General features: G+C 36.3%; 3 protein-coding genes across 5 annotated transcripts; 1 reads left to right on the forward strand and 2 right to left on the reverse strand.

Annotated features, from left to right (window-relative positions):
* Positions 1-47: 47 nt before the first annotated feature.
* LOC140820528 (inositol phosphorylceramide glucuronosyltransferase 1-like) lies at positions 48-6,717 on the reverse strand. The gene is made up of 10 exons (XM_073180824.1): positions 6,315-6,717; positions 5,427-5,547; positions 5,046-5,231; positions 4,654-4,817; positions 3,784-3,891; positions 3,517-3,654; positions 3,322-3,429; positions 2,788-3,073; positions 2,582-2,705; positions 48-520 (listed from the first exon to the last, which is right to left on the reverse strand). Exons 1-10 carry the CDS (start codon positions 6,564-6,566, stop codon positions 379-381), a joined length of 1,629 nt encoding a protein of 542 aa, XP_073036925.1. The 5' UTR covers positions 6,567-6,717; the 3' UTR covers positions 48-378.
* An 871-nt stretch (positions 6,718-7,588) lies between these two features.
* LOC140820536 (cell division cycle 5-like protein) lies at positions 7,589-11,195 on the forward strand. Its single transcript, XM_073180831.1, has 2 exons — positions 7,589-7,873; positions 8,434-11,195. Exons 1-2 carry the CDS (start codon positions 7,697-7,699, stop codon positions 10,858-10,860), a joined length of 2,604 nt encoding a protein of 867 aa, XP_073036932.1. The 5' UTR covers positions 7,589-7,696; the 3' UTR covers positions 10,861-11,195.
* A 1,044-nt stretch (positions 11,196-12,239) lies between these two features.
* Positions 12,240-21,681, reverse strand: LOC140820540 (putative lysine-specific demethylase JMJ16). Of its 3 annotated transcripts, none has more exons than XM_073180842.1 (13): positions 21,553-21,681; positions 19,956-20,120; positions 19,548-19,840; positions 19,386-19,457; positions 19,020-19,097; positions 18,328-18,855; positions 17,998-18,222; positions 17,197-17,358; positions 15,498-15,866; positions 13,701-15,096; positions 13,506-13,609; positions 13,087-13,284; positions 12,240-12,763 (listed from the first exon to the last, which is right to left on the reverse strand). In XM_073180842.1, the coding sequence occupies exons 3-13, from the start codon at positions 19,833-19,835 to the stop codon at positions 12,452-12,454; spliced, it is 3,732 nt and encodes a 1,243-aa protein (XP_073036943.1). In that variant the 5' UTR covers positions 19,836-19,840; positions 19,956-20,120; positions 21,553-21,681; the 3' UTR covers positions 12,240-12,451. The 3 variants fall into 3 exon arrangements, with proteins under 3 accessions (XP_073036943.1, XP_073036947.1, XP_073036937.1); XM_073180846.1 differs by lacking the exon at positions 21,553-21,681 and adding an exon at positions 20,788-21,446 and having other exon boundaries at positions 19,956-20,012; XM_073180836.1 differs by lacking the exon at positions 21,553-21,681 and adding an exon at positions 20,788-21,445.
* Positions 21,682-22,223: the final 542 nt, after the last annotated feature.

Below are 22,223 nucleotides of genomic sequence, written 5' to 3' on the forward strand. Positions count from 1 at the left end.
AACAGAAGCACAAAAGATGGAGCACAAGAAATCCATGCAAAAACAGAGACTTCAACACGTATTTGGTTCCCATGCCAAATTAGAGGAATATAAACTGAATATATGATGTCAAATTACATCCCCAATTTTGTAAAAAGGCCATTCAAGTCAGGTGATCTAACAAACGTAGAACATTTAAAAAAAAAAATAATTACATGGAAAACTTTGTCAAAAATAAATTACAGAGCCAATAAACACAGTTGGTCGTTACCAACTTAACACAAGATCAACCGCTTCATCTCAGGTCAGGTTCTGGTTCCCAGCAGTATCTCATCCCTTGTTCCGTGTATACAGGCGAGCCAAGCATTGTCAAACAATTCAATACACTGAGTAATCCAACTAGCAGAAATAACAGAAGGTCCTGTTTCTTTGCGCATCCCTCTCTTCATAACCGCGGATAAACGCTCTTATTGAAAGATGTTCTGAGGCATACGTTGCAAATGAAGCCAAAACAAGGGCTCCCACAACCATTAAGCCTAACCTGTTAAACCAGATGTATCATTCACCATAAAGACTTAATAGTTAAGTTGGTCATTGGACAGATCTGATCAGTAGGCGCTAGATTATTCACTCCCTAATCTTCATACGATTTTCCATAATTACTGCTATTTTTTTAGCAAATAGGTTAGCCAGGAATCCAATAACTATATAGATCCAAGTTAAGTAATACTAGAATAATAGTGCATCAGCAAATAAACATTAACAGTAGGATGCTGAAAGATCTCAAATTTGAGCAAGATTCATTTGTCTGATGCACTTTCAGAGAGAAACACATGAAGTAAAAAGAAAACGTTAATAAGACCAGCAATAAAGGTTTCCTGGGGAAAAAAGAACCTATTTAACCATAATTAATTACAAGTCAGGAGCATGGAATTAAAAATTTAGGAAATTTTTACACACTTCCACATATCATTGCATTCTCTGCAAACAAATGATCAATTGATAATTTCAAACAAATGTATCATGACAACTCTTGGGGTACAATAATTGCTCCTGCTAAGAAAGCGATCAAACCCCAGTATTTGGGTTGTTACACAATTTTTTAAAATATTTGAGTTGCACCGTTACTATGAGCTGTAACTTTTGGTAAAACTACAAATATTCAGTCCTAACCTTACAATTGGCATCAGAGTTTAGCTCACGTGTTCGATTCGCATAAATTGCAATGAGTCAATTGTTGAGAAAGAGACTGTTGGGGTGCAATAATAGTCTCCGCTAAGAGAGCGATCGAACTGTGGCCTTGGACTGTTGTTCAACTTAAAATATTTGAGTTGCAGCATTACTATCTGCTATGTTTTTGGCCAAGCGACAATATCTTCTATAGTTTTTGGTAAAGCGACAATCGTTCGATCCTCCAACAACTATTAGCCAATCGCTGCTATAATATTTTGACACAACATCGAGACTCAATAGTAGGTGATAAACCATCTAAATCATCATGGATTGCTGCCAACAGGGTTCATCATGTCCTTCCTCTTTAACAAAGAGAGCGAAAATAGCACCCACCCATAGTTAACAAGTTCTAAGATCTAGTTCAAACAAGCAGCTGATAAATCATGTGAACTCGAGCACATTTACGGCTACTCTACGCATAATTTTATGGGCACATTATCTTGTTGTATACAGGGACTATAGTGCTTCCCAAGGAAATCTTAGTTCGTGATGCAATGTACCATCAGTTTCAAATGTCTAGACAACAGGACCATTTGTTAGGCACTACTTCATTGGATCCAATCTTCCTGGCATATTCTGAGGCGTTCTAAAAGTTAGAAATATTAAGAATTATGACTAAACGAACACAGGAATTAGCATTTCAAATATAGAAGAATCAAACTCGAGCATTTCATTACCTGTCCTCGACAACTCAGAATTCAACACTTAGCCGTCATAGGAATCCAAAGGAAAAGGCTTGGAACCAATTACTTGAGTTTTAGAAAGGCATTTTAAGATTGAAAACCCGCAATTTAACGGATGAGTAATCAGAATAATAAGCTTCATATTTTAAACAAATCTTCACAGAGCATCATATTTCACTTGGGTCCTTAACTTCACCATATCCGTCATTATTTGTCTCAACTGATAGTTATCCAAAATTTCACGTGTCCTTCGTCAATGAAGGGTCAATGTTTAAACGGAACTTTATGGTTAGTTATCAACTGCTTAAAGGGTCAAAATTCAATCCAACTTCCCGATTTATCTTTTTGTCCTCCACAACATTTTAACATTTCACTAGAAATAAAAGAATTAAGAACTAAATCTAAAAATATGAAATAAATAATAAATATCACCATCATGAAAAACTTAACAACTAAGCACTTGTTTAATATCTGACATGTAAATTGATACTACAGGAATAATCCAACTCAAAAGCAGGTCAAACAGCAGATTACTGGAGACTAGAGAGCATATAAAACGAACATCTTAGCAAGCCTAGTTCTATCTAATCAATATTCACACCACCATCAAATGGTGTAAAATTTAGAATTTCATATAACTAAAGTTACAAAAGTTGAAAGATAATGTCATTAACGCACAAAAATACCTTGAAAATAAAGCAGTGATCCCAAAAAGACAAGGTAATAGAGGAGCTGCCAAGGCTAGTGATGCCATCCCGAGTCCATAATACCATGCAGAGGCATCACAAGACGACATTTGTCTTAGATGACCTGAAAACAAACCAAACATTATAATCCAGTCATATGGATACACGAACATGCTAAACTAGGTATTTCCTTGCATGTATAATACCTTTTCCAGAATCATGATCGTATGATGCAGGATTAGATGAAAATGATGATGCTTGAGTGGCCGCACGCTTTCCCCATCGATGGATAACATGCAGATAACTTCCAAACAGTATGAAGAAAATTGTGAAGGTCCATTCATACACAAGAAGCAAACCAGTCCATGGCATTATTTGCCGAGGCACGATCAACATCGATAGTGCAAGCGACAAAATTGCAGCAGCGAAGCATATAACCACTGACATCGCACCAAGAAAAACAGGCACCTTATTATAGGTAGCATTTGGGAACTGTATTACAATACACCATCACGTGAAAAAAAGAATCAGAATGTATAGAATACAGCTCAACAATTTATTGTTATGTGTACATCAGAGAGTATCACCAGTGCTAAATAGATTGCAATATCAGTATGCAGAGAATAGACAATGTATCTTAGTGCAACAAGTTCCTTTTACGAAAATTGGAATTAAGGATCATCCACATAATCTTAAAAAGAATATTTCAGCATAATCTTAAGCTGGGGAGTATAACACACCTGCTGACTAGAGCTGATGGCAGAGGAACTGACCACAGAGTAACTAAGAATACCTCCAGATCTCAACTTGTAGAAGACGTGTCTAATGTGATCGAACAATGATCGTGTCTGTGTGTATGAGCAACCATTTCAAATATAGACAGTAAAGACCACATTTACAAGCATTTAATGAAAAAGAAGATTATAGTTCCGAACCTGTAAAAAGGAGCGATAATAACAGAAAACCAGGAACACAAATGGAAGCAGAATTAGAAATTTGACTACTACATCATCTTTTGGATTTTGACCCCCAGCAGTTCCTGGAAGACTTGCTTCAAGCTTTACCCTAACATTCTGGGTTATATCAGCAAAAACTAAACTAGTCAACCAATTGGTGATGTAGGATAGACACAAGTATTGCATCCAACAATAAAAAGCAGACGGATCTCAATAATATGTTGACTTAAAATTTCAATAAGTTACCTGCCAGACATCGACTGGCTTAACAAGCCAAGACGTCCACCAATCCCAAGGCTTAAGAGGACCAAGTGTATAATGAATAACACGGAGTTCTTCCTCATCAACCATCCACTACAAGTTTGGACCAACAAAAAAGAGAAAAATCAGAGGATTTTCGGTAGACATAGGATAGGAGATGAAGAAATTCAGGGAGTCTGGTAACTCCCTACATTGAAAATACCTTGAAAAATTTCCAAAAAATAGTACCTAAATCAAAGCTTTCTTTATTTAGTTGAACTAATCCTGTCACACAGTATATCTATCAAAATGCGGCTATCATTTTTGAATGAATGCTTTCTTTGCTTGAAATGTCCACTCTTCCTCTAGTACATGCCTCTTATTGCACCTTAACATTCTTAATCCAAATGTACATACTACCGCTACTTCAACTGTTAATATCCACCACCAATTTTTAAGAGACATCGAAATCTAATGTAATATTATCAGTCCAGCTCCTGTAAAACCTATATAAAGTCTCAACTCATAAAGCACATATTTCAGATTAAAATTCTGGTGAAGCGCATGTTAAGTCTTTTCTTCGTAAATATTAGATAAATATGAGGAATAATTACGCCACCCAACCCATATACCGATAAGAAGAAGAGTGTTTGGAAACACACAAAAGTGACAAGTAAAATAGAAAGAGTCACAAATGTACTGAACAGGCACCTTCCTTGAGCCATCTTGCCAGCCTGAAGTAACTGTGTTGTAATACACGGGAGCAACAATTGACAATTACTTAACTTTTTTTCTCACTGCGTCTACTTCCTCCCTTCTAAATTAGTCACATCCGTAAACAAAAACAAAATCAGCTATGGAGCTATGAGATGTTACCTTATTGGCAAGCATGTAAAGGCCAACATCTGCATTGTATAGAGTAGAAAGTCTCTCCATTTTGGGAATGGGTCTAGATTTCAACTCCTCTGGGGATAAATGTGGGTCAAAAATACGTGCACTGGCAAAGTCGGGGTAGTATGAGTTGAGAAATCCTTGGTCACCTGTAGAGTACGGGAAAAGTTTGGAATAAAAAGGAGAAGAAAGAAACTCGATAGTCCTCATAACAATTATTTGAACAATTTAGCATTAAAACAATTATTCAAGGTAAACGTGACATTTCCATCTTAGTTTAATGACACAAATAGTCATATCAAACTACAAAGTATTATTCACACAGCATGTATTCACCAAAAAACCCACAGAAATGGAGGAACACCAATATGCTATACCTCCAGTGTAAGAATACATGGTGGTCACTTTGGTCATCATGTCATTGAACAATTCTTCTGACGGTTCAACCACCATCACTCCTGAATTCAGCCTTTCTGAATGCTTTAAGTTGGCACAAAAGTTTCGACACTTGAAAAGATCTTCGATGCTCTTAACCACAATTGTATCAGCATCAAGATACACCACTGCCAAAACGCAAAGTATTACACATTAAGAACGGAAATGAATCATAGAATTATCTAAATCCAAATATTTAAAATGACAACCAATCAATCATCAAAAATGAAAAGTCCCAGCAAGTTTTATAAAACACGTAAATTATAGAAGAATTTAACCTACAACAGATTTACTGCCTCATTGTTAATACAATTCGTGATCACCTTTTTTGTAGTCTGTCATATTGAATATCTTAAGCTTTGTGTACACTCCCCAAAACCTTGAAGGACGTACTTGATTGGGATTTTCCAACAAACTAATTGTTTTCACAATCCAGCCATCTGCCTGCATGATAGAAACCAATTATAACAATTGAAATAATTAAAAGAAATAAAGAGCACCTGCACTATCATCCTTATCATCAGCATCTCAACACTTACTTCATTATCCAAAATAAGGATCAATGAACCAATGTCCCTGGTTCCAAGACTTGAAATAGAAGAATCTACCAAAGATTCTTCCTTTTGGTAAAAAAAAGGTAAGGTTCACACAAAAATTTATTTAGAGCTTCAAAAGCACAGGACTGAGACCCATTGAAATACTTGTGCTGCCCATGTTAAAAAAGCAACACATTCTACACTGATTTCGCCGCAACTTAATTTCGGAGCAATAACTTCGTATCATGAATTCATCAAATATACTAAACTACCAGAACTGTATCACAACATCATTTAGTTAGTAAGGTAATGTCTCCATTAAAGAGTTTTTATAGGAAAGTACTGTTATGGAATCTGCTTGAAATCTAATAAGGGCAAGCAACTCACTCATTACTTTGAATTCAAAATACACTTTAAATGAAAATAAAAATATCCCAATACTGACGAAGGAAAAAAAAGCTACCCAAGATGCAAAATTTAAGCTTGAAATCCGATTATCCTAATCTCCACAACATATAAAGCCAGCATCGCCCTTAATCGCAAAAAGTTCAAACCAAGGTACAGCCGCTACAATACTCAAAACCAAAAAGAAACCTCGGATATTCATAGCATACAGTCTGTACAATCAATCTTTGAAGCAAAAAATAAATAAATTAGGGAGAAAATAAAAGAAACCTTAAGCAACTTTTTAGCATAATTGGAGACTCCATCCGAAGCCAAAGTAACCATATCCTTGGTAGAACCCGTGTCGCGAATCGACTTCCCCAAAACCCGCACGCCGAGTAGAAATTCATCGCCATAGAGTAAGGTGACGTAAGCTTCTTTCGAATTCTGAGATCCCAAAGTTTTATCGCAACTGCATACTCCAATCATCAAAATCAATAGCAGCGAGAGAGTAAATCCTGGTTTTAACTTATTCGATTCCATAATCCTTCGAATGGGATTTTGAGAAGGTTTCGAAAGATCCGTCGATCGAATTTAAGGCAAAAAGGGATGGGATTTCCACAATCGTTTTACCCAGGTCTTTGTTGTCGTCTCCAACCGTCCACCGAAGACTTGTCAACTTTGTCGTTCTTAATTTGATTCTAATGTATTTTAGTGATTTTAAAAAAAAAACATTATTTTAGTTGATCTTTTTTAAAGGTAATAAAATGTGCAATTATTTATTTAAAATTAGTGAATAAAAACACAAGCGTTTTTATTATTTGAAATTAAAAGTTATTTTCATAAATTCGATTTTGATTATATTTACTTATATATTATGATAATTTAAATATAAATATTGGATTTATGCAAAATTGTGATATAATTATTTAACAAAAATGGTCTCACGAGTCAATTGTGTGAATCGAGTTTCTTATTTGAGTCATAAAAAAATATTATTTATTATTGTAAATATGAGCAAATTTGACATTTTTCATCTTACAAGAGACATATTAATCATTTAAAATTATAGATAAAAATAAGAAATGTTTTATTACTTAAAATATGAAAATCGTAAAAAAAAAAAAAATTAACTAAAACATGTTTATATGCTTTATCTTGCACTCATTTAATTCCGTTGTGATTGTTCAGAATTAAGTGAAAGAAATATTCTCGTTTCTTTTTTTATTTCAACAAATAAAAGATGTACACGTGTTATATGTGTTTTTATTACTTTTAATTTGATTAAATAATATTAAACAATCAACACAAAATTATTTTTAATTTAGAAGAGTTGTCTGATGAGAAGTTTTGTTTAGATATTTTTTAATATAAAATATGAAATGATTTGAGAAAGTTTTTAGTTAAATAAAAAAGATTTATTTTAAAATCTCATATTTAATAATATAATATAAATAGTATAGATAATATAAGATGATTCGTTTGAGGATTTATATAGAAATTGCCGTTATATATATTTTTTAAAAATTGTTTTGTTTTTTATATTTTGAACCCATAAAAACCCTGGACAAGGATCGTTATCCTGTATACACCCACTATCTTCCCACTTCGCACACAAATTTTCCAGCAAACCCTAGATCCGGCGACAGGGGAAATCGAAAAACGTTGCGAAGATGAGGATCATGATTAAAGGCGGTGTTTGGAAAAACACCGAAGATGAGATATTGAAGGCGGCGGTGATGAAGTATGGGAAGAATCAGTGGGCACGAATTTCGTCTCTTCTAGTTCGTAAATCCGCGAAGCAGTGCAAGGCGCGTTGGTACGAGTGGCTGGACCCCTCAATCAAAAAGGTAAGAGTTCGATTAATGTTACAACTTTGGTGTGTTTGGAAGTATTGTCATTTAGTGGTGAAAGTAGTTGGACTGAATGGAAACAACATGTATCGGAGTGAAGACGGGAAAGTCAGATTAGGGGAGAGAGTGAAATAGTGATAGAAGAAAGTGGGGAAAATTGGGGGGTTTGTATTATTTGGATGGAGCTACTGTTGCTGATTTTAGCTGATAACACGTTTCCATTTCTTCTTTGAGCCATTACGATTTTATTACGTTTTCTTTTTCCTTGTTCTTGCAAACTCTGGGAACGGTTGATTATGTGTTATCTGATGTATGTATCCACGTGCATGCAAACTTAAGAGGCTGTTAACGCTTTTGCACCTGGAAGAGTGATGATTTGTTTTTTGCTTTTGTTATAATTTCCTGTGTTATTTCTTGTGTTTTGTAATCCAATCCAAATTTTCCACTAGAGAAGTTTTGTTGAAGGTTTTAAACGTAATAGTCATTGTAACTTGGATTATATGATCCATGTTTACTGTGCTAGATATATGACACGCGTCTGTGTATGTGCTATGTAGACTGAGTGGACCAGAGAAGAAGATGAAAAACTGTTGCATCTGGCTAAGCTCATGCCCACACAGTGGAGAACTATTGCCCCGATTGTGGGTCGTACTCCATCACAGTGCCTTGAACGATATGAGAAGCTCTTGGACGCAGCATGTGCTAAGGATGAGAACTATGAACCTGGTGACGACCCAAGGAAATTGCGGCCAGGAGAGATTGACCCAAATCCGGAATCTAAGCCAGCTCGTCCTGATCCTGTAGATATGGACGAGGATGAGAAAGAGATGCTTTCTGAAGCACGAGCTCGGTTGGCCAACACAAGAGGCAAAAAGGCAAAGAGGAAAGCTAGAGAAAAGCAACTTGAAGAGGCCCGGCGACTTGCTTCGTTGCAGAAAAGGAGAGAATTAAAAGCTGCTGGAATTGACATCCGGAAAAGGAAGAGAAAGAGAAGGGGAATTGACTACAATGCCGAAATTCCCTTTGAAAAGAAACCTCCTCCAGGCTTTTATGATGTTGCTGATGAAGATCGTCCAGCTGAACTAGTCAGCTTCCCAACCACCATTGAAGAACTTGAAGGTGAAAGAAGAGTTGACCGGGAAGCACGTCTTAGAAAGCAGGACATTGCGAGGAACAAAATTGCTCAGAGACAGGATACTCCATCAGCAATACTACAAGCCAACAAGCTCAATGATCCTGAAACAGTAAGAAAAAGATCTAAACTTAATCTCCCTGCACCACAGATCCCAGACCATGAACTAGAAGCGATTGCTAAGATGGGGATTGCCAGTGATCTTATTGGGAGTGAAGAATTAACAGAAGGGAATGCTGCAACACGTTCTCTTCTTGCAAACTATGCACAGACACCCCAGCAGGGTATGCCTTCAATGCGAACACCTCAGAGAACTCCTGCAAGCAAGCAGGATGCCATTATGATGGAGGCTGAGAACCAGCGGAGATTGACTCAATCTCAGACTCCCCTGCTTGGTGGAGAAAATCCATTGTTGCACCCATCAGACTTTTCTGGAGTCACTCCTAGGAAAAAGGATGTTGCAACTCCAAATCCCCTCTTGACTCCTTCAGCAACTCCTGGAGGTGCGGGACTTACTCCTAGAATTAACATGACACCTTCACATGATGGGTATAATTCTTTTAGTATGACACCCAAAGGTACTCCAATGAGGGATGAGCTGCGCATTAATGAAGAAATAGATATACATGACAGTGGCAAGTTAAGGCAATCTGATTTGAGGAAGGAACTGGTCTCTGGATTGAAAACCCTTCCACAACCCAAAAACGAGTACCAGATAGTTGTCCAATCCTTCCCCGAAGAGGATGAAGAACCTGAGGAGAAAATTGAGGAGGATATGTCCGACAGGAGAACTCGAGAAAAGGCTGAGGAAGAAGCGAGACAACAAGCCTTACTTAAGAAAAGATCTAAAGTGCTGCAAAGGGAACTACCTAGACCCCCACCATCTTCGCTGGAACTTATTAGGGGGTCTTTGATTAGAGCTGATGAAGACAAAAGCTCTGTTGTACCTCCAACATTAATTGAGCAGGCCGATGAGTTAATACGAAGAGAGCTTCTATTGTTACTGGAACATGATGAAGTGAAATATCCATCCGAAGAGAAACCTGCTAAAGAGAAGAAAAAAGGGTCTAAACGTGCCGTGAATGGGAAGTCTGTGCCTGCTCCTTTAATTGAAGACTTTGAAGAAAATGAGCTGAAAGAAGCTGACACATTAATAAAGGAGGAGGCCCAGTTCATTCGAATGGCTATGGGCCACGAAAAGGAATCACTCGACGAGTACATAGAGGCACATGAAACATGTTTAAATGATATCATGTACTTTCCCACTCGTGATGGCTATGGTCTGTCGAGCGTTGCCAACAATGTGGAGAGACTCACCGCTTTTCAAAATGAGTTTGAAAATATAAGGAAGAGGATGGATGATGATACTAAAAAGGCTCAACGGCTTGAGCAGAAGATTAAAGTTCTTACTAATGGCTATCAAATGAGAGCTGGAAAACTCTGGACACAGATCGAGGCAACCTTCAAGCAGATGGATACTGCAGGAACAGAACTTGAGTGCTTTCTTACTTTGCAGAAGCAAGAACAACTAGCAGCCACACGGAGGATCAGTAACCTTTGGGAAGAAGTTCAGAAACAAAAGGATCTCGAGCGTATTTTACAGAAACGCTATGGTGATCTATTACCAGAACTCGAAAGGGTTCAGAATTTGATAGATATGTACCGATTACAAGCAAAAAGACAGGAGGAAACTGCTACAGAAGACAACTCCCACGAATCGTCGAGTGCTGAGGTGGAGACTGCTGATCAATCCGCTGCACAGGATCTCGAGACGTCAGCACCTTCAGCCATCACTGATGAAATAAACTCTATGGAAGTTGATACTTCTGATGTCTCGAAAGACGATGCATGAAATTAATTGTCTCGAAAAATTTTGGCATGTCTATTTGTTTGTAACAAGAGCTGTCGATATTTGCGTTCTAGAGATGAACATGGGGCGAAAATGTCGATCCATTTGGTTTCTACGGGAAACATGTCAGCCACCAATAATTTGTTCAAATGCATGGAGTCATATATTGAAGAGATTAGCATTGTTTCTTGTGGATTCACATTTTGTTTACGAATTGTATTGTGATGATTGATGTAAATTTTGTATTCTCAGCAACGTATTTGACGTTATCTTCCATGGATGATATGTTCACCAACTTACACACAAAGTAACTGTATAAAAGTTGTATTTTATATTAATGGTGATTGGTCCTATGAAAAAGATGTTCCCCATCCAACTGGATATTTTAATCAAGTGGTTCAACTCGATTGTAGATTTTTTTTAGTTGGAAAATTAAATTTGCAACTCAATTGACCAGCACAATCCCTCATCAGAGATCTAGTGTGTGTGATAATACAGTAGTTTATATGATTGATCATTGCTTAAATACTCATTTATTCTACCAACTCGACGTTAAATTGGATCCATATTTATCTTTACCAGTAGTGATTATAGTGTCCAAAATAAAATGTGTACACGAAACATTTTTATTTTCCTAAAATTCCAAGATGAAAAAAATTACCCGCGTGTGAAGTTTAGCGGAGATAATTAGAAATAAACGATAGCCGAACAATTAAATCCTCATTATTGTTTTGTCAAACATCAACCACTATAAATTCCATTTGGCTATTTTGAACTGATAAAATATCATTTTAATTCCAAAAATTTCCATATTTTATATAGGCAATAGAGTGAAATTACATGTTCGGTTTTTTCTACAAACATGTTTTCCATTATTTGGTCTTTCGTTGATCAACTCACCATCATAGTCTACTAATTTATACTTTTTTCAATTTTAGTAATTTTTTCAATAAAATACTGAAGTGGCATCATAAAAATAATGATACTACGATTAAAAAAAAGATTAAAGTTGTAAAATTATGTAAATTAATGGACTAAAAATTTAAATTTATCTATATGACTATATCATAACCAAAATTAAACAACATACAAATTACAAAGGAAAAAAAATGTAATTACCGTATGACAAAAGACGTACTAGAAATCTGACTATATAAAATATGGAAATTTTTGGAATATACATACTAGAGATCATATCCAATTAAAGCTATTATTTAGTGCTATTGTTTAAAAAAAATGAGAGTTTCGTTCACCCCAAGGTGGAATCATACTTTGCTCTCGATTAAACTTCAGAATCGGATCCTACGTATACTTGGTACAAATACATGCTTACTCAAACTAGGAAATGTAGCAATTGTCGTCTCCAAAGCTCACAAAAAACATAAAGAATTACATTTTTATTCATTACTATCGAATTAAATATAAAATGATGCTCCTTTAAACTATGCAAGTAACAATTCATGCTTTTGAGCGACTATACCAAAAAAATGTGAGAACACTATTAATGGACGATGTATGCGGGTCCGAAAAATGAAGCTCAGTATTTACAAGGTTGAAGGTTAAGAACCTGATTTGAAACATAGAGCTGGGAAATCTACGCCGAGCCCTCGTGGATCTTCTCGTTAAGAAGTCGGGTCACCAATCTTTGTTCATCAGTTGAATTCTCGTTGTGTAAAAGTCTGTGCAGTGTATGCAGCTCCTCCGGATTAGCCTTCTTGAAGAGGCAATTCAATATTCTCACAACCCCAGGATGGTTTTTTTCGATTTCTTGATCATTCAAGGGCTCGTACTTCAGGATGAAGGTGCCACTACTTTCTCCCGATAGGGATTGCTGAGGAATCTGCATGAGTGGCCGCGATTTCCAGTAATTTGAACAGACTCGATTTTGGTCCATAGCTTGAATAGCCTGCACAACAAAATGCACAGGTGTGAGAGGGGCGTGGGTTATAGAAACAATGTCCCGGAGAAGCTATATTCTACACTCTCAATCATATGAACTGACTGCGTTCAAAGCAATGCCCAACCAATTATCTCAAAGGCCGGGCAGTTGCTATCTGAAGATCGAAGAGTATGGATTTGAGTCATATCAAGTAAGCGAATATAAAGAAAAAGAAAAATTAGTACGCTCAAGGTAATAGAGCCTTAATTTGATTTAACTCCAATATTTATTCAAGTTAGAGGAAACATCAAAAATTGAGGGGAAAAAAGGTACTGGTTCAAAGCTCTTGCCTGCACAATTGGTGGTGAAGAGAAGCCAAACATTTCCATGCCATCCAAACTCCCAGGAGGCTGCAAAGGAGGGAGCTTCTGTCTTCCTAACTTATGTTGCTTCGTGATCTCGTGATTGACTCTTTCCCGAACCATTTCCCAGCATCTGGCAGCCGAGACATGAACAAATATTTCACTAGGACAGCGCTCCAAAGAAACCTAGAAGAAATATATTAGTGAAATCAATCATGAAACAAGTAGGAAAGGGAATAACATCAGCTAACTAGGATAATCTCAAAAGAAGTCTGAAATCATTAATTCTATAAAAAAGAGGAAGCATACACTTTTTCCCAGTCAATGGTCTCAAACAACTTCTATGTATTTATATTTGTACCATGCATAAATGCATGTGAATGTTTCAATCAAGAAAAATCTTGTACCATAAATAGAGGCTCATCCCGTCCAGCATCCAGAATTTCAGAGACATAATAGCACATATTAGATGGATCTAGTACATCTATATACCGCACGCGACTTCTATATCCTGCATTCAATAAAAAAACTCATACGATATCATATCAACAAAATCCTAAGCAGAGAATATAAGCTTGATGGATGATTGGTACACAGCTGACCATTAGGATAAATGGCCCGACAATCACACCACTGCTTTCCAGCATGCACAGATCCAAATTTCAAAGGTTCAACATTGCAATTAATTCTCCTAACTACTTTCGCAATTCGAGGCCCCTTCTGGCGATAATATCTGTCCAGGTTAATCTGCGAACTAAGTGGATTAGTTGACACAGTTTGTAAGTTGTCACTTGATGTAGAATCAACTTCCAACTCCGATTTTTTATGATTATCTTCATCATTGGATTTTCCCTTGTTATTTTGTGGGTTAAATCCGAAACATGCATTTGCCTCATTACATTCAGCCATCTCTTTCTTCACTGATACAAATTTACAAGAATCTGCATAATCGGAGGGCACTTTGAAACAGGGATTGCTCGGTGAATTATCACCAAGATTTGCTTCACCTTCTTTCCATTCTTCAGCTTTGATACACTCTGAACTAGAGCCATGCTTCACTCTGTCAAGCTTATCAGCAGGACCAACAACAGCTGCTATTGAGGATGGATTGTTTAAACAGCTCACAGGATCGCGAACTGGTTTCGACACATTTCCTCTATGCTGTTCAGAATCCTCCAAATAAGTTTCTCTATTGGCTCCTTCTCCCTCAACGTCAGTCAGGAGTATAACATCTTTGTATACATTAGCCAATGACTGCTTCCCCAGAGGTTTCTCTGTAACTACATTTTTCTCAGAAGACGCATTTCGACTACTAACTTGAGAAGGCTGAGGTGATAATATTTTTATTCTGGGAGTTGACTGTAAACTGTTTTTCTTGTGGCATGGAGAATTATGTTTTGATGCCTCATTATCTGGGGAGGACAAGATTGATGATGGCTTTACACTTTCCAATGCCAATACCACCTCAGATGGCTTTTCTTTCTGGTAAGAGTTTGTGCTGCCAGTGAATTTCATTAAGTTCAAACTTCTTCCGTCCATTTGTTCTATAGAAGATAATGTAGTGGGTAGGGAATTCGTCTCTTTTGGAGCTTCTTGAGAGGTATTATGCGATGACGATTGGCCGACAATCCCAGAACTTTGCAGATTGTCTTTTGAGACATAAGAACTTAGGGCAAGTCCGAGATCAAGCCTTGCCCATCTATATATCGCACTTAACTTCCCCTCCAAAGCTTCAACCAATAAGTTCAATTCACCAATGTCGTAACGAAATAGGAAAAACTTGGCGCCCCATGAACATGAACATAACTGTTTGGCATGGTTCAAGCATGCATATTTATCAGGAGAACAATGGTGACAACCTGCAGCAGACAGGTGTAGGTCAAAAAGGCATATACTGCACTCCCTCTCACTATTAGCATCAAATGAGCTTTCCATCTTCAACGCCTGTGAGGACTTGCAAAGGAAATCCCTCCGCAGCCGCTCCATCTCAACCCGAGCCTACATTAATTCAAAAACTCTTCCAGTTAGTCTAAGAAGAAAAGCACATGTACATAATGTATTAAAATGAATAACTTTGGCAGTTAATAATAAAATAATACAGATACGAGACTATATTAAAGTACATTCAAAAACTCTTCCAGTTAGTCTAAGAACAAAATCACATGTACATAATGTATTAAATGAATAACTTTGACAGTTAATAATATAATAATACAGATACTCAACAGCATGAATCATAAAAGTAATATAGGTTTCTCTTTGTCCTGCCATGAGATGTTCCAAGATTCACGCGAAACATCATCGATGCATTCTAAATGCGGTTTCAAGCTAAATATTGTATTATCACTTGATTTCACATCAACCATGCATATTAAAAAAAATCATGTGTCCATAAATACCTTGAGTGCTTTTGATAATATCCCATCTTTTCCACAAACATCCTTCCACCTTAAATTGTTTCGAGTGTACTTTCTCAATAAGTTGTACTCCCAATTTGCCTTCACAGCTTCTCTAGCTGCGCCAAGCAATAGCTTATCATGTGAAATGGTAGATTTTCTGCCTTGCTCGCAATAAAGCTCAATAGCATTCTGCCCATGTGGCAACCAGTCAACAGGAGCAACATTAACAGCTTCAGCACAGTTAAAACCACAGTTGAACCCAGCATGATACGCTCGAGGGAACGTTAGGATAAACTCTCCTTGATTCTGTACGCACCGATAAACAGGCACTCCTTCAGACTTGAGGATCGACGGGGAAAGTTGGGTGACCTGCATATGATTCATAATCAGGGGGTGAACTTTGAATCTCGGTATCAATCCAACTCAACATAAATATCAATCTCGTTCCATTTTCTTACTTCAGATACAATTTTTTATATCCAAGAACACCACCATCTAAATAGCAAGATCACTTCATTTTATACAATTTTTTATATCCAAGAACGCCACCATCTAAAAAGCAAGATCACTTCATTTTCTTACTTCAGATATACCTTTTCACATCCAAGAACCCCGGCATCATGGTTGACTATCAAGAAAAAGAAAAACTTGAAAGTTGGCTGTACATTTTTTTTTTTCATTTTTACTTTTGGAAATGCCTATTAATTTGCCTAATGCTTCAATTACAAATAGGAAAATGTCTTCACATTTTCTTCTACCAAACTGGATTAACCAACGAGAAAATTTTATAACTTAAAAGTCTGTCCTAACAACGGTTGTACCTGGTGAAACAGCAAAATCATCATACGAATGCAAAACAGCGGAAAAAAAATCATCATACGAATTTGGTGGCTAGAAAAATTCATAGCCATGGAACAGAAGAATGAATTCAGTACCCTCAAGGCAAAACAATGATAAGCGTAATTTTTATAGTGAGAAATTTAAGGGTGGTGAAAAAGTTTAAATTGCTGGACTGATCAATTGATGGTTCAAATTTTGATTCACCATCATCCGTAGTATGCATGTGTAGGTTTGTGCAAATGTGGATATGTATTTGTCTGGGTCACGCATGTATCGCGAAGAGTCGAAGACATGAAATCCTGATATTTAATATACTCACTTCCACAGTATTCAAATGTGTGAGATGTGCGTACAGCCAAGCATAGATTTAATATATATAAGTCAAATATATTTTTAGTTCAGAACTTCAGTCTTTAAGTAAGATATCCAATTCCTGGTTATCAGTTGTTTTTATCCTTTTAATGGGCAATTATATTATATTTTATAAAAAAAACCTTCGAAAATTGCTAAATGTATCAGTTCGATAAACTGATCTAACTGTTGTCGCTCCATCCGTAGGTAGCAACTTATGCTATCAAAGAGATACTACTTGTTCAAGGAAAATCTAGAGTGTGCGTAGTTATTTTTTCTGAAGAAATATCTTATAGATTATACAAAGCCAAGAGAGAGTGCTGAGCAAAAATAAAAATCTGGTCGAGATCTATGAAAAGTTTCACCAATAACCAATTCTCGATGGCAAACGAGTTAATGTGAAAGCAGTGGTGCTTCACAATAAAAATGCTTGATTTGCAGATTTCGTCATTCAAAAGTATCTGAAGCTCAATAGGCAAAGAAAGTTCGATTGAAGTGTTCAACCTACCAACTTATGAAGCAGGTCTGGCTGTTCTTCAAATAGGTCAGGCAGGTGTTTCCTCATTGCTGCCTCCAATTTCACTGCCTCTGATCCTGGAACACCATACCACATCTTTGGAGCTCCCCAATGCAAGTAATTCAACGAGTATAAGTGGTGATCCTCAACATGCTGTAACCAATTAATATAATGTCAGGGAAAAAACATGAGAATAAGAAGTATCAATAATCATCAAGCAACTTATAACTCAAACTGGGTGATAATATAAATGAAGTTGTCTTGAAATCTAAACAAACATTGATCTGTTCTCAAACAACTGTTAATAGCCAAACACACAACACAAAGTCTGAATGAACAATATAAAATAAAGAAACCAGTATCATCCAAATGATCAGTTGTGTAGCTTTATTTATGTGTAGACATTTAGTCTTCTTTATCAAACCGCCATGCAACACTAGAAAAGAAAATATGCTAATGCAAAAGCACCCAAAAAACCTTATTTATACGAACCTTTAATCATCAGAGTTGTATTAAATCTAACTTCAATTCAAAAGAATTTTCCCAGTTCAGTAATAAAAAGTATTGGAACCGTGAGTTTGAAGCAACTTTTCCAGGTACAATCAACGATTTAAAAGGAAATTTCAACTTTTCTGAGCAAAGTGTGATGAGAGAATTGTTGGTACTTCTTTTGAACATTCGCAAATGACCACGAAATCCAACCATCTAGAAATCAGCATATTCAATGATAATATGATATAAACAAATAACGGGCACTATGACCAAGAAAGTTGGGATGATTTATTTCAATACCCAGCAAAATGAAGAAAAACACATTCCAATGTACAGCCAAGGAACCAGAACACCAGATATATCACTGCTCTCAAACGAAAGAACAGAACCAGGAAGCCTAGGGAAGTTATTCAAGTTCCATCCTGAATTGACATACTTCATGTCAGAAGCAGAACAAACTTGGTCAGAAGTTTTTGGAAATCCACTGCCAAATACTCCTGTTTCCAGATCAGCCCCATAAAGCACCTTTAAAGAAAGAGAAATGGTCATAACAAACAGAAGGAAAGAGAAGCTCAAATGACAACCAGAAAAATGACATTGTTAATTTACTATAAAAAATGGAAATCTTACCTCAATTTCTTCTGTTGGTTTTTCCACCATCCTCCAATATTCTCCCTCAATACTCTCAACTGTAGGCTGCCACTGTTCCTCAAACATATTTATGTCACATTCTGATGCTAAGGTACTGCTATTTTTTCTAAAGTACTGAGCCACAAACTCGTCAGAATACTTTTTAAATCCGTCCATGGTAAACTCGGGACCGTGTTCAAAGCCAAATCTCTCAGCATCTACTCGTTCAACTTCACCTGTAATCTTGACTTCCTCATCATTCTTTCTGTAATCAACTTCATTTTTCATAGATTTCCTTTTTCTTTTCCTCTTGTTATAATTCACTTGGAATATCTTTCTCATAGAATCCCGATTTTGCAGTTTTTCAATCCGCTGAACACGAGTGACAAACTTAGACCTCTCCCACATATTTTTTTCCTTAAGAGGACAAGGAGGTTTCCATGAAGCTGGAGGTACTATACGACAGATCCCATATGTTTCTGCTTTAGAGCGTATACTTGCAATGTATTTTAAAGTATCTTCGAACTCCTGGGAGTATAATATGAAATCAAATCAACATCGTCACAATATTCTTAAGATCCATAACAAACTTAGTCTCAAACTGTCAGCATTCAGATTGACATAATTGTCGGGCAATTATCACAGTGGAGTAAAAAAAATATGGGTGCATGCAGTGGCCAAGAAAAAAGTACCTCTTCAGAAGGATAAAACACAGGAGCCTCCTGAAGATCAGGCCTATGAGATGCTTCAGGACGCCATTTCGCAATAACCTGTTCCATAATTCACATGAATCATCTTAGCTTTACATACATCCGCTACTGGCAAAAAAACATGCTGCTTTCCCGTTCCCAACATTAGGAAACCCTTTCCATTGTAAATTTGGCTTAGTAAATCAAAGTCCTAAGCCGTGAATAATAAAATTGGTAAATGCAAGCTTCACAACAACAGAATGTTATCATAGTTCTGTGCTTTAATACATGTTTTCACAGTTGTGCGGACAAGTTCGTCCATCCCATGCTTTTTAAACTATTCAAAAAGAGACAAATTAGAAGGCTGACCTTTTGGCAGCTGCTACACTTTTCACACCCACGAATAACCCCCTTTGGAAGATGGTGCCCCGTGGAAATTGGCTGCAGCGTAAAGAAAAAATATAAATAAACTGAACTCAATAATAAGAGCACTAAAAATGCACAAAAAACACAATGAATAACGGGATCAACCTTCTCAGACTCAGATTCATCCCCAGAGTTGTTATCAAACTCGCAGTATTTAATCCAAGGCCTACGCCTAGAGCACTTTGAGGTTTTTAAATCATCATTACAGTTGACCGCCATTTGCAATGTCTCGGTTTGTGGTTCGGTAGCACAATCAGAGGTTGTGGATAGAGCTACTTGATTATCTTCCGCTCTATTCACAGTGAAGGGTGCAAGAGACTCAAACCCCGGTGGAATTGTTGGTAAATCCATATTATCTTCCTTGGCACAAGGTCCAACAAGTTCTGTGGCCATCACCACTGAGAGAATGAAGAAAACAAGAAAAGAAAAACAGGTTAAGGAATTACTGCAATCGAAGTAAGTAAAATTAGACCTATCATTATATAAGTAATAAAAAACAGGAAGCGAATTTACCTAGAACTAAATCATCACTGAACTGAAATTGGAGCCTGCTGAGATGACAAATTGTCCCTAAAAGCTCAAAAGCCAAGTTAGCATGGAACCCTATTAACTCCAAATAAGTAAATTATAGGTGCTTTTCCAGTATTTCTGCTTTTCCAGTATTTCTAATAAGTTTTTCTGCATGATCAGTAACAAGAAGAAAAATGTCAAAATAAAAAAGTATCTAAGACTGGAAAGCAAAACAATAATAGAGAAAGAAAGTACAAACACTGGTGGTTCCATATGCTAAACCAATCAAAATTTCACTCTGAAAGCTGTAAGTTTTGAATGTGTTAAAACCAGGAAGCGGAAGACAAAATTTCAAGATATTTACTGATTTTCCTCTTTTTTGCTTTACCCAAGATTCACTCAAGAAAGCAAATCCTGGCGAATCTATCGAGCTAGAATCAACTCTATGCCAATTCTATGTCCCGAACACAATCAACAATTTCAACTGGCTCAAATATACCTTTATCAGCTCAACAGGTCACGTCTTAATTTCGTTTCCAAACGAAGCACAAAAGGTATCAGAATGCCATATATGTTATTAAAGTTTGAGATCACTGACTGTGTCTATAGCCACATACTTCAAATTTTTATCAGATGGTATTTATGGCTATTTAATTTATATCTCCTAATTTCAGCAGCGAGAAATCCCCTCAACAAAACCACAAAAAATTTATATATATATATATATATATATATATAAACTAATCAAACCACCCGTAAATTCTGATATTTGCTGAGACATAGGGAAAATGCACAAGGATGGTATTGATCTACGAAAGGAAAATAATAAACTTACATATGATTCATGGATTCAAATCCACTTCTAGCAAAATCTGCCGAGACTTGAAATCCCTCAACCCACATATCCCAGAAACAAAATATACTCAGGAAAATAATCCAAGCAAAATATGCTAGTGTATCCGGATTTGACAGATCTAACCCTAACCCAGTTCAACCCATAGAAAGCTTAATCCAGACACAAATTATCATCCTCTTAGATATTCTTTTTAAACAAAATTAATTTGCAAACAGCAGAAAACCCCCATTATTGGTACTTCGAAGATTCTGTTTATGGATTCAAATCGAGATAAACCTCACAATATCCAAATATCTGCATACATGGTCTTGATAAACTACAAAAAAAATATCTAAGCACATAATATCGTGACTTCTTAATCTCCAGATCCTAATGAAAGCATTGAAAGTATTTTAACTCCATCCCCTAACAAAACTACAATTACAATCAATTTCTTTAACAAAACCCTAATCACGATAAAAACTCATAGACCATGTACAACTGTGAGATAAAAAAAAAAAAAACCCCCTTTTCTTCTCCTTCACTTTTTGTATTGAATATTTCTTCACAAGGAGAAAAAAGAATTATTTTCATCCGAAAACAAAAATCAAACATGTTAGGTCAAATTATCATCTTAATGGAAATTTTGATTTTTTTAAGATATAGTAATTACCATTATCAAATTATTATATCAATATATAATGTTGAATGGACTAATATTAATCTGGGGGAAATATTTAAATTGATCGAAGTATTTTGACTTACCAGATGGGATGGTGGTGTGGAGTGGTGCGGCTCATTTTTTCCTTTTAAGAAAAGTGGAGTGACGCGTGAGGACTGCTTCCTTTTCTTTGTTCCGATTTAGATATCAGGATTCGGTCTGGTGTGGTTCGGTGTGGTCTGGGATCGGAAATTTTTTAATATCTATGTTATGAGTAGGTCTCATGTGAGACGTCTCACGGATCTTAATCTGTGAGACGGGTCAACCCTACCCATTTTCACAAAAAGAAGTGATACTCTTAGCATAAAAAATTATACTTTTTCATGGATGATCCAAATAAGAGATCTGTCTCACAACTACGACCCGTGAGACCGTCTCACACAAGTTTTTACCCTATGTTATATATATTATAATTTAGCGAAAATTTTATGGTTCTAGATATCCTAAAAGTGATTTAAGATTGAAAACTAAAGATAGAGTTTCGATTCAAACAAAAACGTGAAAATATGTGTAGACTAATTGTTTATATTTCGGTGATAAAATTTTGGAAACCCGTGACCACTATTTTTTTTTTACGTTCTGGGTAAATCCAAATAGTCAAACGTATTAGTTTGCAAAACACGTGGACTAAGTAAATCGCATCGAGCAAGCTTTGTGTGATAGAGTCAAATTGAGAAGGCAAATATAAGGAGAAATTGAACACATAACCTCTTGA

Source organism: Primulina eburnea, chromosome 2 (assembly GCF_022965805.1).
Source record: "Primulina eburnea isolate SZY01 chromosome 2, ASM2296580v1, whole genome shotgun sequence".
Lineage (NCBI taxonomy): Eukaryota > Viridiplantae > Streptophyta > Magnoliopsida > Lamiales > Gesneriaceae > Primulina > Primulina eburnea.